The sequence below is a fragment of the Hemicordylus capensis genome, chromosome 13, assembly GCF_027244095.1.
Source record: "Hemicordylus capensis ecotype Gifberg chromosome 13, rHemCap1.1.pri, whole genome shotgun sequence".
Lineage (NCBI taxonomy): Eukaryota > Metazoa > Chordata > Lepidosauria > Squamata > Cordylidae > Hemicordylus > Hemicordylus capensis.
Window position 1 is genome coordinate 3,412,952 of NC_069669.1, and position 13,072 is coordinate 3,426,023.

The 13,072-nt window shown below is 45.1% G+C and overlaps 1 protein-coding gene across 5 annotated transcripts in view; it reads left to right on the plus strand.

Annotated features, from left to right (window-relative positions):
* The window catches only part of EPN2 (epsin 2), a 43,883-nt gene that overhangs the window by 14,756 nt on the left and 16,055 nt on the right, over window positions 1-13,072 (plus strand). For 4 of the 5 annotated variants that reach the window (XM_053276627.1, XM_053276632.1, XM_053276630.1 and 1 more), the window contains exons 2-3: window positions 4,545-5,320; window positions 12,671-12,783. In XM_053276627.1, coding sequence (XP_053132602.1) covers window positions 4,726-5,320; window positions 12,671-12,783 — 708 coding nt within the window. In that variant the 5' untranslated portion in view covers window positions 4,545-4,725. Of the gene's footprint in view, window positions 1-3,502; window positions 3,900-4,544; window positions 5,321-12,670; window positions 12,784-13,072 lie in introns of those variants that run through there. The other variant, XM_053276631.1, reaches the window with a different exon arrangement.

The following is a 13,072-nucleotide window of genomic DNA, read 5'->3' on the forward strand; positions in this document are numbered from 1 at the left end:
CAGCAAAAGTATGTTTGGAAACATACAGCCACTTTTGAAAGGGGTTGTGGAAGTATATTTCAGCACCCTGGAGAACTAGGACATAGTTTGTTCTTCGACCTCAAGCTCTTATTCTAACTCTGGGAGACCAAAATCCTAAAAAAAACCCACCCCAAACCCTACACACCTTAGAATATGAATAAGCTTTCATCTCTTAGGAAACCAGCCTCTTTAGCTCCTTGACCCCTCTCTGTCTTCCTCCGTAACCAGGTGTGTTTGAATTGGGGAAAGGGACATGGAAAGCTTCTTTGCATTTGGCTGGTGTCCTTTTCATAGACTGGAAACCTGAAGACGACCAGTGTTTGCACCGATCTCCTCCCCCCCCACCCCCAGCTTCTGAACTGAACCTTGCTTCCCAAACCCTAGCTTGACCCCATCCCTGAATAACTTTGTGCTGAAATAGGCTGTGCGAAAGCAAGGGGGAGTGTGTGGGGCTGTTCTAGCGCTTCATGCTGTTCTATTCAACGAATTGCTGCTTTTTCTTTCCTGCACAATGGCGCAGGAGACCTAATGTGTGTTCTGCATGTGGGCTTTTATGCATTGTGCCCAGCTTCATGCTCTTAACACTCCTTTTCTCTGCAGTTTTTCAAAGTACAGTTGTTCCCTTTCCTGTTTTGGTTTTGGAAGCAAGGCTTTGACTTGCCTTTTTAATTATTTTAAAGCATCTGTTTTTGTGCAGTGCAACTGGTATCAAAAGTGATTTGTTCTTCCACTTAAATACTTGTGACTAAGGGCCTAATTAAACGTTGCACGCAAGCACATGTACTAAAAGCCCAACATCCTGCTGCTTTGCTGCAAAACAGCATGGGGAAAGGGAGACGTATGAAGCCCTGCTTCCCCTGTTGTTTCTCCACTGCAAATGGCGTACTCCCTGTGCGCTGAAGAAGCAGACTTTTATTGCCCATGTGTAACATTCAGTTAGATCCCAAAGCTGCATGCCTGCATTCCTTTACTCCTAGGTAAGTCCCCTTGGAATCACCGGGACTTAATTCTGAGTGTGAGTGGATGGGATCCAACTGTACAGTACTGTCTATGTAAAAGGATCTTTCAAGATGAAGGCAGGGAGTGTGCAAGGCTTGTAATGTTACACAATTTGAATGTTAGCAGCAGTCAGGTATGTGTTCTGCCATTTGCCCTCACTTGTCCCTCTTATTTTATCTTATATTTTATTGCTGACTTTTCAAAATGTGTCTCATTGTCTGTCTTGAGGTGAAAGTTTTGCTGGAGCTTAAGTTATGAGGCATCCTATTTGCTTTCATATTTCAGACAGCATTAAAATCTGATCCTGTTTTTGACCTCTGCTTCAGTGGCTGATGTGAAAGATATTCTAAAATGTGTATAATTTCCTTTACTGCCCCTAGGACCTGTGGTATGGTTCAGTACCTTGCACAGTGCTAGTCATGGATCTTTCCAGCTGCGTGTCTTAGAGTTTTATCAGCTGAGTTGTTCTGCTATACAGGGCATTAAACCAAGCTTGCTGTTGGGTACATGCTTTTGCCACTGCACAAAATTTGCAGGAAGGAATTATTTTCATCTGGGAAGTAATATTGCTTGCCTTGAATGACTGCAGGGCGGTGGGTTGGGAAATAGTGGAAAACCATTGCATGTGGTAGGTAACCTGCCTCCTGGGTGCCTTGCTCTGGTGGTATTCCAACCCTGCATTTGATTTGCAAGTGCTGATGTGTGCCACAATTGGTTAGTTGCAATGCACAGTCCTCACAGGTGAGAATTCATTAAATAAGGATGACTTCCTTTTGTGGATTGGAGTCCACAAAGGGTGGTAGCTGTTGAATCTTGGATTTCGCATTAAAACTTGCCATATTCTGTGACTGAAACAAATGCTACCTGTTGGACCAAATGTAGTTCTATACATGAATGTACCTTTACAGCTTGACCAGATGGTCCCCACATGAATAAAAGTGGGAGTTTTGGTATTAAAAGGTCTGGGAGAGGAATTGATTTGTAGGGTCTCTGATGTATTCCCAGACACCTGCAGTCTGCTGGTATATTGTGTGTGTGTGTGTGTGTGTGTGTGTGCGCGCGCGCACACACACACACACGTGCTTAAACACACACACACAGAAGAAGACTGAAAGCTGCCAAGATATATCAGCCTTTGACTGGTGGGATCCTCATGCAGGTTTCCTCCTTTGGTCAAGAGAGTCCCTTCTTGGTTGGGATGAAAGTGGCCAGTTTGATTCAAAGGGGAGATCTGCATTTTCCTAGGCAGTTTGCTGGCTGGTAGTGTAATTTGTGCATATGTGTGTTCTGGTGTGCTTCAGGTCGTCTGAAGTCCAGATCTGGTGACAGAGTTCACAGGTTAATAGGCAAGCAAGCTGTGATCATAATACATTCACATATCACATTTCTCCTAGCATTCAAATATGGGGGTTACTCACAATCTCTTGGCTGAAAAAGGTAACAAGCAGTATTCCTTGTAACAGGGATTCCCAGATGTTGTTGATTACAACTCCCATAACCCCTAGCCAAAGGCCCTTGCTGCTGGGGAAGATGGGAGTTGTTAACAACATCTAGGAATCCCTGTTACAGGGAACAGTAACCACCCCGAGCCATTTTGGAAGGGCAGTCTATAAATCAAATAAATGAATGAATAGTTAAATCTTCTACTATAGGTAAGATACTTGAATGCTGTGTGTGTCTGTGTTCCATTGGGATCTTGGTGAGGTCAGGTTGACTCTACTTGACTCCCTTGCTTACCTCTGGCTTCTTGATTTTAAAATGCAAACAGCTTCTCACTGAAAATAGAACACTTAGGTAGTAAGTTCTTCAGGGCAGGGGCTTGCCAGGTGTGCACATGTTAAACTTGTATTCAGACTTTGACAAAATTTTTTTGGATCCAGGAGCCAGCCCAAAAATGTAGGCGCCAGATAATGGACAATTGACAAAATTACTGGACTTAGTGACTGTGCAAGTAACATAGAGTAGAAACAGAGCCGCCTGGAACAAATAAAATATTATTTTATTCAGAACTCTTGGGTTAGAGGGTTACAATCTGGTAGTTTTGTGTGCATCTAAAACACGGCTTAATGTGTTACAACACACAGTCTCAATCAGGCTCTTCAGGAATGGGTGGAATGAAGATTTGGAACTAATAATGGCAAAGAGATTATAACTTTGCCGCTCTAACATCGCCTGATAGAGTTGCAGGTAGCATTTAGTTGCCAGCTGCCGAACTGTCCTTGCTTTCAATAGCCCTACTGGCCGTGTGGGTCACACAGCCCAGAGTGTGGCCGGAGGTGCAGCTGGGCTGCTCTGCCGTCCACGAGGCCAGGAAAGGCAAACCTTCCAAAGCCTGTCCCACGAAACCAGTGATGGTGTCCCAGAAATCTCTGCTGAACTTGGTAGCACATAGTTCTGTTGTAGGAATATGTCACAAGATCATTTGTAGGGGGTGAGGGAGAGCGAGAGCAAAAGAGAGCTCTTCGACAATACCATATGCTGATAGGCTATTGCAACTGTTTCAACAGGGCATGCTCGCGCACGCGCTCTCTGTCTCAAAAGGGGGGGAAAGTCAGGTTGTGTGGGTGTTCTTGTTCTGGTATTTTCAGCAAGCAGCTGCTGCTTGAAATGTAATTTTGTTTCCTTCTGCCATTGCAGCTTTAACTTGCTCTCCCAGGACCATGTTTTTGCTGAGCTTGCGAGTTTACGTAGTGATTCATTGGTAAACTGGTAATCCACTAAGGTCTACTTTTAAAAACTTAATTTCCTATTGATATAACGCTACACTTCTAATGAAAGAAACTGGCCATGTGTTATTCTCCTGTTCACTATATGATCCCCCCCTCCTATCAAGTGGCATATTGTCAAAGGCTTTGTTACTGCGTACATCATACATGAAGGTGAGAGGGAGGGTTGGATGTGGATAGGGAGGTATGCATAGGCCTCCCTTTCCCAATTAGTGCCTGGGAGCAGTAGTGCCTGTGTCCCTAGGGGTTGCGGTAGGGGGAGAAAAGGGCTGGGTCCTGTGCTCTGTGTGTGGGTGCTGTGACAGGATGGATTCTCTTAAGCTTGTAGCATAGATATGCCCATAAAACATTGACATTTGCCCTCTTTTCATGTGGGGAGAAAGTGACTTGAGCTGGAAATCCAGTGTAGCAGTGGTCACATGGAGTCTCCCAACCAAATGCAAACCAAGGCAGACCCTGCTTAGCAAAGGGGACCATTCATACTGACTGTCGCAAGACCACTTTTCCCCTTTCTGTGTTTTTCCTTACGTTGACCTTTCCCCCCCACAACTAAGGTTATTCAAAAATATTTTACCTGTATCTGGATTTCATATACAGCTTGTTTATGAAATTGGTTTAAAGCACACTTCGTTAATGTTTTTATTATCTTTCTGTAGTTCTGAAACAAAATATTTTTTCTTTTAATATGTTTGGTGACAGTCAAAGAATTTGAATGTTTGCTTGGGCTATTTTGAAAAACACAAGGGCTGTGAAGTAATTGAAGCTGTAACTAATGGATTTTGTGTGTTTCTTTCTCAGGTCAGGATTTCCAGCTTTTTCCCTATCTTTCAGCAGGGGAGGACATGACTGCAGCAGAACTTGCTCCAAGTCGGTCACACAAAGAGTGTCTTCATATCAGAGAGATTTGCAAAGTAGAAAAACCAGTGACTGATCTCTGAGGACTTCTTTGGAATCTGCCTGGATTCAAAAGGAGATAAAAATGACAACTTCGTCGATTCGGAGGCAAATGAAAAACATTGTGAACAATTACTCTGAGGCTGAAATAAAAGTCCGGGAAGCGACTTCGAATGACCCTTGGGGCCCATCGAGCTCCTTAATGACCGAAATCGCTGATCTGACTTACAATGTGGTGGCCTTTTCTGAAATTATGAGCATGATCTGGAAGCGGCTGAATGACCATGGCAAGAACTGGAGGCACGTTTACAAGGCTTTGACTTTGTTGGATTACCTGATTAAAACTGGCTCGGAGAGGGTGGCACAGCAATGCAAAGAGAACATCTTTGCTATCCAGACTCTGAAAGATTTTCAGTACATTGACCGGGATGGTAAGGACCAGGGCATCAATGTGCGGGAAAAGTCCAAGCAGCTGGTTTCTCTCCTGAAAGATGATGAACGGCTCAAGACGGAGCGGGCCCAGGCCCTGAAAACCAAAGAACGCATGGCACAGGTGGCCACTGGGGTCGGTAATAACCAGATCACCTTTGGCAGAGGCTCTAGTCAGCCCAACCTTTCCACTAGCTACTCGGAGCAAGAGTATGGCAAGTCTGGAGGCTCTCCGGCTTCTTATCATGGGTGTAAGTACAAACTTGCATGCTAGATTGGGGGTCTTCTGTTCCTCTGCAGAGTTGAGCCCTTTCTAACTTGTGGGCGGATCGAAGGAAATGAAGGTCTTTCATGTGTTGTGTGGCACTTGCCATTTGTGAGGTGTGTGTATTAGCCATTGGAGAGGAAAACATATGAACCAGATGTTCCTTAATTGGAAAGTCCAGACCATGCAGGTTGTAACTCAATCTTTTTTGCTGGTGAAGTCACACAGTATTCTATGGCAGGATGTTTGGGTGGGGAGGTATTTTACTTAAAACAAAATAATAATAAAAAAGACAGCCTTCAGTTTCGACTCTGTAGAAGGAAAATGAATTCCAGCTGAATTGGTGAGGCTGCCTTATGTCCCTGACAAGCAAGTTTAGGACAGGATTCAAGTGTTTGAATTATTGCTTTGCACACACAGGGAAGTTGTACAGGTTTTGGCTGAAACTTGGAATAACTGTTCTTGGAGTGATGTTAGCTGATGGTCCTCTTCTCTGTATCCTGACTGGAAAGGTCCCGAGTCCATCACTGGGTCTAGTATCTGTGTAGTGTGTGTGCACATGTATGGTTGCATGTGCAGACACAGAAAGGCCTTTCTGGTTGCAGGACAGGGAAAGCCAGAACCTGCTGTCCTCATTTTCAGTTGTTCTTATATCCTGTTTCTGTATTCAAGTGTGTCTCTCTCTCTCTCCTGCCCCTGCCCCCACGCCATTTCTTCTCCCTAATTTTTCAGTTAATGCACTCACATCTGTGCATTCCACTGGTCATTTTTTTGGTCCAGTTTGCACTGGTCTGAATTATTAGAGGAGCAAGCCGCTGTATTGAGTTGACATTTCCTTGGAAGATTCTTTTGCTTTTCCAGATCCACTTACTTGGGGATTCTTTCCCAGAAGTTTTAACAGTCTTTTCCTTCCTGAGGGGCATGATAAAACTGGTTCTATTTCAGGATTTAGTCCAGTTTTTCTTCCGATCTTTAAAATTATTTTCAGTTTGTGTAGTCTTTAGCGTGTTGAACTGCATATGATATGTGTGGAAGAACAAGATTGCAATTGTGATTTAATCCTAAGAAGAAATGGGTTGGTGTAGTTTTCCTCAGGATTGTACAGTTGTACTCTGTCACATTGTACTAAGGTGACCTGCTTTATTGATTGATAAAATGAATTGAAAAATATGAAGCATCTTGGTGGATCAGACCAAATCCCATCTAGTTGTAGAGATTTGCAAATTAATTCAAGTGGAATTTATTTGCGCTCGAATCGGGGTGATTCAAAGTGTGTGTGTGAATAAAGGGCCTTATTTGCATTAGAATCAAATTGTTCCTGATTCAGCTCAAATTAATTTGAGTGACTGAAGTGCCATTTTTTCTGGGGAGAGCTGGTCTACCAATTAGGTTTGGCAGGTAGACCTGCCCTCTGCCCCAGACTTTGTGCGCTGGCCTGCCTCTGAGGACTGGTCTACCCATAGTGAGCTGACACAAGAAGTCCAGAGCAGGCTGATTTACCCGCTGACTCCAGTTGGTAGACCAGGAATCAAAACAGGCCTCAAAATGGTGCCGTTTTTCCTGGGAGGGCTGGTGGGTTCGCGGGTACACCAGACCTTTGCTCTGGACTTTGTGCATCAGCCCACCTTGGAGAACTGGTCTACTGAGTAGACCAGTCCTCCAAGGTGGGCCGAAGCACTAAGGGCTGGTCTACCTGCCAACCCCAATTGGTAGACCAGCTATCCCTGGAAAAAATGGCTCTTGAATCAGTTGAATCAATTCATGTGATTCGAGGTTGATTTGTTGAAACAGCTGGCCAAGCTGGCTGTTTGGACAAATCGATTCAAGGATTTTGCGATTCGATTTGAGCTTGTATCGAATAGCAAAATCTGATCCATTCACATCTCTTATCTAGTCCAGTGCTCTGTTTCCAGCAGCAGACAGCTAGATGTCTTTGGGAAGGTCACAAGTAGGGACTGATGTTGCTGGCCTTCCCCTGTCCACAGTTTCTGGTGTTCAGGGGTATGTGAAATTTATCTCACCATGCTGTTTCTTATGATCCTCTGTCATCTGAGCAGTGGTTCATATATTTCGTCAGTAGCTTGGTAGATCTGGAAATGAGTTCCTGAAATGGTGTAACAGAGCCAACAGGGCTGTTGTGACCCAAACATTCAGGCTTCATTTCACTTGCCTGTCAAGGCCTGAGGTCATTAATATTCATTGCTCTCATTACTGGATCTCGTTACTTGGCTTTTGTACCATGGTGCCTTTTTTAAAACATGTTTTTCTTTTTGCTTCTTTTCAACTTCTGAAGTCTGTGTGCGCTCACAAATGGTGAAAACTGATCCTGAGTTTCTGGAAGTGCTTTTTCCTTTGTTCTCATCTCCCTCGTTGGCTTTCATTCACATACATTCCAGTAAACTAATTGAGGATGAAAACTGCAACCTGTTGTTTCCAGAAGCTAAGTCCTCATCAAAGGCTTGAATGTAGGGGAAGTGTAGAGTTACTATTGGAATGCTGTTGGTTTGGACAAGGCGGGCAGCTTGGGAGTTTGCTTTTCTGTAAGATACTCTTCTGTTTCAAGGATAGGAGCAGGTTGTAACCCATTTTTCTAATGTGTATCAGAAGGCAGAACTTCACATTACTTTGCTATCAAAATGGCAGCCCTGGGTAAAATCTCCCCCCTTTCCCCATAACCTTTAGGTCTGTCTACATGAGTTGTGGTGGTGTCATATCACATGATTCCCGAATTCACTTTATTGGTTGGTAGGGATGGAGAGATGCAGAGCACAAATAACTCATGGGGTGTGTGTGCATTTGACATGGTTGCCATTTTTGGTAGAAGCCTTATGTTGAGAGTAACTTGTTACCTCAAGACTCATGTCAAATCATGTGTCTTTTCCCCCTGGCTGGAGATCATCAGTCTGGGATGATTTACTGAGCATGCTCAAGACAGGACGGAACTTAAGCAGTTGCACTTCCTTTCTCCAGGTGGCGCCAATTCCAGTTTCGGTCCTGTCTTGCGCAAGGCTTGCATGCTGGAACTTGGCTCTGCTAGATTTGGCCTTTTTGGCTTGGCATTTTCCTTCTGTTTGTTCTCCTTCCCCATTGTGCAAGGGTGGGAAAGTCTCTGGCTTAGTTTTTACTTGATATCTGACCAAATTTCTGCAAAACCTTTCTTTATTTGTGATTTGGCTGATCGGCTCTTTTATTTTCGTTTTTGCCGTTTGTTTGTTTTTCGGGTCCTAAGCTTCTGCACTGTGGAAGTGGCTCATGCAGAGGAGCTGCTGTGGGCTTTCCTCTCTGAGGGATTGATTTATCCCGAACCCGCTGAGGGCTCTCAGCCTATTGCCGGGTCTTCCATGGTGGCAGACACAGCCTACCCCGTTCAGGCGGAGACTTCTGCAGACGTGCCCCTCCTTTCCCCACGTAAGTCACTGAGGCGCAGCAAACACGCAAAGGAAGGAAATGGGGGAAAGAGCAAAAAAGCCAAGCGGTTGACGGAATCGGTCTGGCTCAGTGAACGGCTCCTTATTCAGGCTGTTTGCCGGCGTTCTGGAGCAGTTTCTGGTCTGCCCCAGAAAGCAGATGGAGCATCAGCTGCCTAGAGCTCAGGGCGATCTGTCTTTCACTCTTTCACTTTCAGGAGTGGGTTTGGGACAGAAATGTTCTGATTTGGACAGACAACCACTGCCCAAACCTCATAATCTAGGTTTGAAGGCATATAAATCCTCCCTAGCAGCCTGGATTAGGGCCTGTATCCATTTGGCCTATGAGTAACAGAATCTGGCACCTCTGGTGGGCATCTTGGCCCATTCTACCCGCAGCTCCACTACCTCTGCCACCTTTGCCTCCCAGCTCCCATTAGCAGACATCTGTAGGGCCGCCACGTGGAGCTCCACTACCCCCTTTATTTGACATTACAAGTGCCCTCCTTTGTTGCTGCTCAAGTGACCTTCGGTCGGAGGGTCCTTCAGCAGGTGGTCTGACATCCTCCCCTCCCTTCTTGGAGGGTTACTGCTTGGGCATGTCCCAGACTGATGATCTCCAGCCAGTGGGGAAAGGAATATTGTTCTTACCCGTGAAGGGTCCTCTGGAGATAATCAGGCCCTCCCTGGATGTCTCTCTGGTTGCCCCTGCTGTGTGGAGTGTACATAGTTGGGGAAGGGGTACTTTGTTTTGGGTGGAGGCAGACTCCAGGGTTCAGAGTATCTTCTTCCTGGTTTTCTTCATTGTTATTCCCCCTCTATTGGCAGTTCTGTTGTTCTTGTGCTACGCTCGTTACTTGTTCCTCTTTCTAGTTATCTTTTTCGAAGCAGAGCCAACCTGTGGACTGTCTCGCCTTTTGCGTCAGTCCCGAAACGGGGGTTGGCGCCACCTGGAGAGAGGAAGTGCAACTGCTTAATTTCTGTCCTGTTTTGAGCATGCTCAGTGCATCATCCCGGACTGATGATCTCCAGTTACGGGAAAAAGGACCCTTCACGGGTAAGACCAATGTTCCTTTCCTTGCTGGGATCTAGGGACTACTTCGGTTACCTTTGCTATGGAGATAATTGCTGTGTGCCACTGACAGGCCCGACTGCCACTTAACCTCTCTGTGTTCATATCTATCAAACACAAACCCATAAAAGCAGGGAGCCACATAATTAGGCTTAGCTGACTAGCTAGGCATTTTTTGTGGCTGCCACCAATGCCCCCTCTTCACGCATATCCTTTTCTGAGAGAAGCGGCTCTTCTGTCATTTACACTGGGAGATGGAGATGGTAAGGAATAGGAGCCACCTCTAACTGTTCGGAAAGGGCTTCTGCTGTTTCCTCCCTTCTCAAGAATGGCAGTGGAAAGGAGACCGTGGGAGATCTGTGCCATGTCCTGCTTGCCAGAGGTCTGGGGGCACTCCCACCAGCATGTTGGCGCTGGCAAGTGGATTTTCAAATGCCTGAATAAAATGGGTGAAGTCCTCCAGTGAGCTTGAATTTAGGAAATCCTATATAAAAATGTGTGAAAAGGCATAGCTAGTAATGAGATGGAGGAGCAGAACCCTTCAGGATTCCTGCTGGAAGTTGGAAATGTTGTTTCTTGGTGGTAGCCCGAGGCTTCTTGTAAAAGCCAGCCCGTGGTGTAACGGCAAACATACCCCAGTGGTTTCCATGTGGTTTGAGAACCTATAATCTCGAAATTTCTCAAAGCAGTAACAAAGCGAGACTTAGCAGGTCAAAATGGGATCTATTCAGTGCCATTTTGCATGAACATCTGTGTTCACTGTCATGTGCTACAGAATAAAAATCTCTTTGTGTGGCAGTATTGCTAAGGCAATACCATTTATGTTAGGTCTCTGCAAATGAAGCATTTTGCTGATAATGCACAGATACTTTGGTAATTCAAGACTTTTAAAGACTGGCTGAGTGGGGGAGGGGAAACGTCAGTAAAATCTGTGACAACACGGACGTCCTTCAATGATTTAAAGCTCCTCTGAGGCACGTGGCGATGGGATGCTTCCGTGGTAGATGCCGTTTTATTGCTTTCCCCTATAAAATAAAATGAAAACTTAACCAGTATGCCTTAATATGAGAGAACAGCTATAAATTTTAATTGGGTTAAACCACTAAATTTCATATGGTTTAGAAAGGCAACGCCACTGAATATTTTGGGTGATTGAAAGCTGAGGTGTGGTGAGGTTTGGTGATATGGTTAAGTTGCATGGCTGTATGAGCCATTTTCTTTCTCTCTCTCTCTCTGTAAACTGCTTTGGGGACTTTTGTTGAAAAGCACCATCTCAATATTCATAGTGGTAGTCAGTGTTCTAACTTTTTTTCACCTGCGTGTGGAATGGGTTTTCTGGCAGCATCAAGGCAGTGTGTGTGCCCGTGCATTCAGAGTGGGTGATGTTTCCCTGATTCAACCTGAGCGGGATCTAAAATTGACGGAGCGGACATCAAAGAACATGTGAGTGTGCGCACATGTGCATGTGTTAGAGGGAACACTGGGTAGTAGTATGATTTGCAGTGCAATTCTGTGCATATTCAGAAGCAAGTCACACTGAGTTCTGCTGAACTTGCTTCCTTGTAGGTATGCATAGGATTGCAGACGTATTCATGTTGAAGACCAGTGTTCCTTCTAACAGGGATTTCCAGCTGTTGTTGCCTGCAACTCCCATAATCCCCAGCTGCAATGGTTGAAGACTCCTGGGTGCTTTCTAGATTAAACCCGAAACCCTTCAACAGTGTCGCTACAGATCTGCTAAAAGTACTTCCGTACTTCCTGGGTTGTGACACCGCAATCCCTGCGCTGATAGCTAGGTGCTGTTCACATTTCCAATGCCTTCTTTTGGGTTTTATCTTTGCGTTACAGTGCTACAATGTTGCATGTGTATCGCAAAAAAGTAGCTGTATTTTCCTGTTGTAGGAGTTTGAGATTCTGGGGATCATTTTCAATATGAACCTGTCAAGCTGCTGTTTGACAAGCTGCATTTTACTGCTGTTGTAGTGTGTAATCTGGAAAGTGCCCTGGCTGTAACTCAGTGCTGGTGACTGCTGGGAACAGTGCAGTATTACATTTTGTTTGAGTCCTGAACTCAAGAGTAAGTGCTGCATGGACTCAGTGGTCCCTTTAATTTTTTTCATCTCTGTGTGTAATGAGTTTTGTTCTGCTCGGCAGTATCAAGGCAGTGTGTGTGCACGTGCATTCAGAATGGGGCCTTCCTGATTCAACCTGAGTGGGATCTAAAATGAACTGAGCGGACATCCAAAAACTTGTGCGCATGCGCACGCCTTAGAGGGAACAGTGCATGGCCTGAAAGATGTCCTGCAAGGGATTTTTTTAGACAAGCATTTGTAAATGTTGTGATGCTTAAATCCCTCTCATATTGGGGTCTCCTTCCCTGCATGTGGTTTAGGTTTATATAATCTCAGTTTGCTCAGCAAATTAAATGACAAGCATCCTCCCATGGACCTCGCATTATTTTCTTTGAATCACTGCTTTGGGGTGATGCTCTTTCCTGGGTTTTTGTCCCCCGCACTTCTCCAACAAAGTTGCATGTAGACCTAAACGTTCTAGCACTTCTTAATCCCGCCCTACCCCAGGCATTTAGGAGCATCTCAAATAGACTTTTGTCCTTTCTATGTGGATCCTTGTCTAGTAGTTATTCTGTTCAGTTTTTAACGTTATGATCTGCAAGCTGACGTGTACTCTTTTGTGGTCAAAAGATATGATAAAAATATAAACATTTGTTTTTGTTTGTGTGTAATTTGCAACAGCTCGTTCAGGGAAGGCTTATTAATATGGAGAAGATGGATTTGCTGAAGTAGCTCTTGTTTGATGGAGTCCTGCATGTTCTTATAGTGTCTTTTTCTTCCAACAGCTACGTCGCCTCGAGTGTCTTCAGAGTTGGAGCAGGCACGACCTCAGACAAGTGGGGAGGAAGAACTCCAGCTGCAGCTTGCCCTGGCCATGAGCAGAGAAGTCGCAGAACAGGTCAGTGTGAGCCGGTTGAATCACCCTGTCCAGATTGGCTTCCCTACTGACCTGTCTTGTCTGGATTGAACCTCAGCTTGCTAGCCCACATCCAGCCCATCACCGCCTCCAGCCCCCAGTCCAGTACATTCACTGCTTCCTTAGGATCTATGTCAGAGAGAGGTAGAGCTAAGTGTCATCTGCATATTGATGACACTTTAGTCCAAGCCTCCTGATGACCTCTCCCAGCAGTTTAATGTAGATGTTAAACAGCATGGGGGACAAAACCGAGCCTTGTGGGACCCCATAG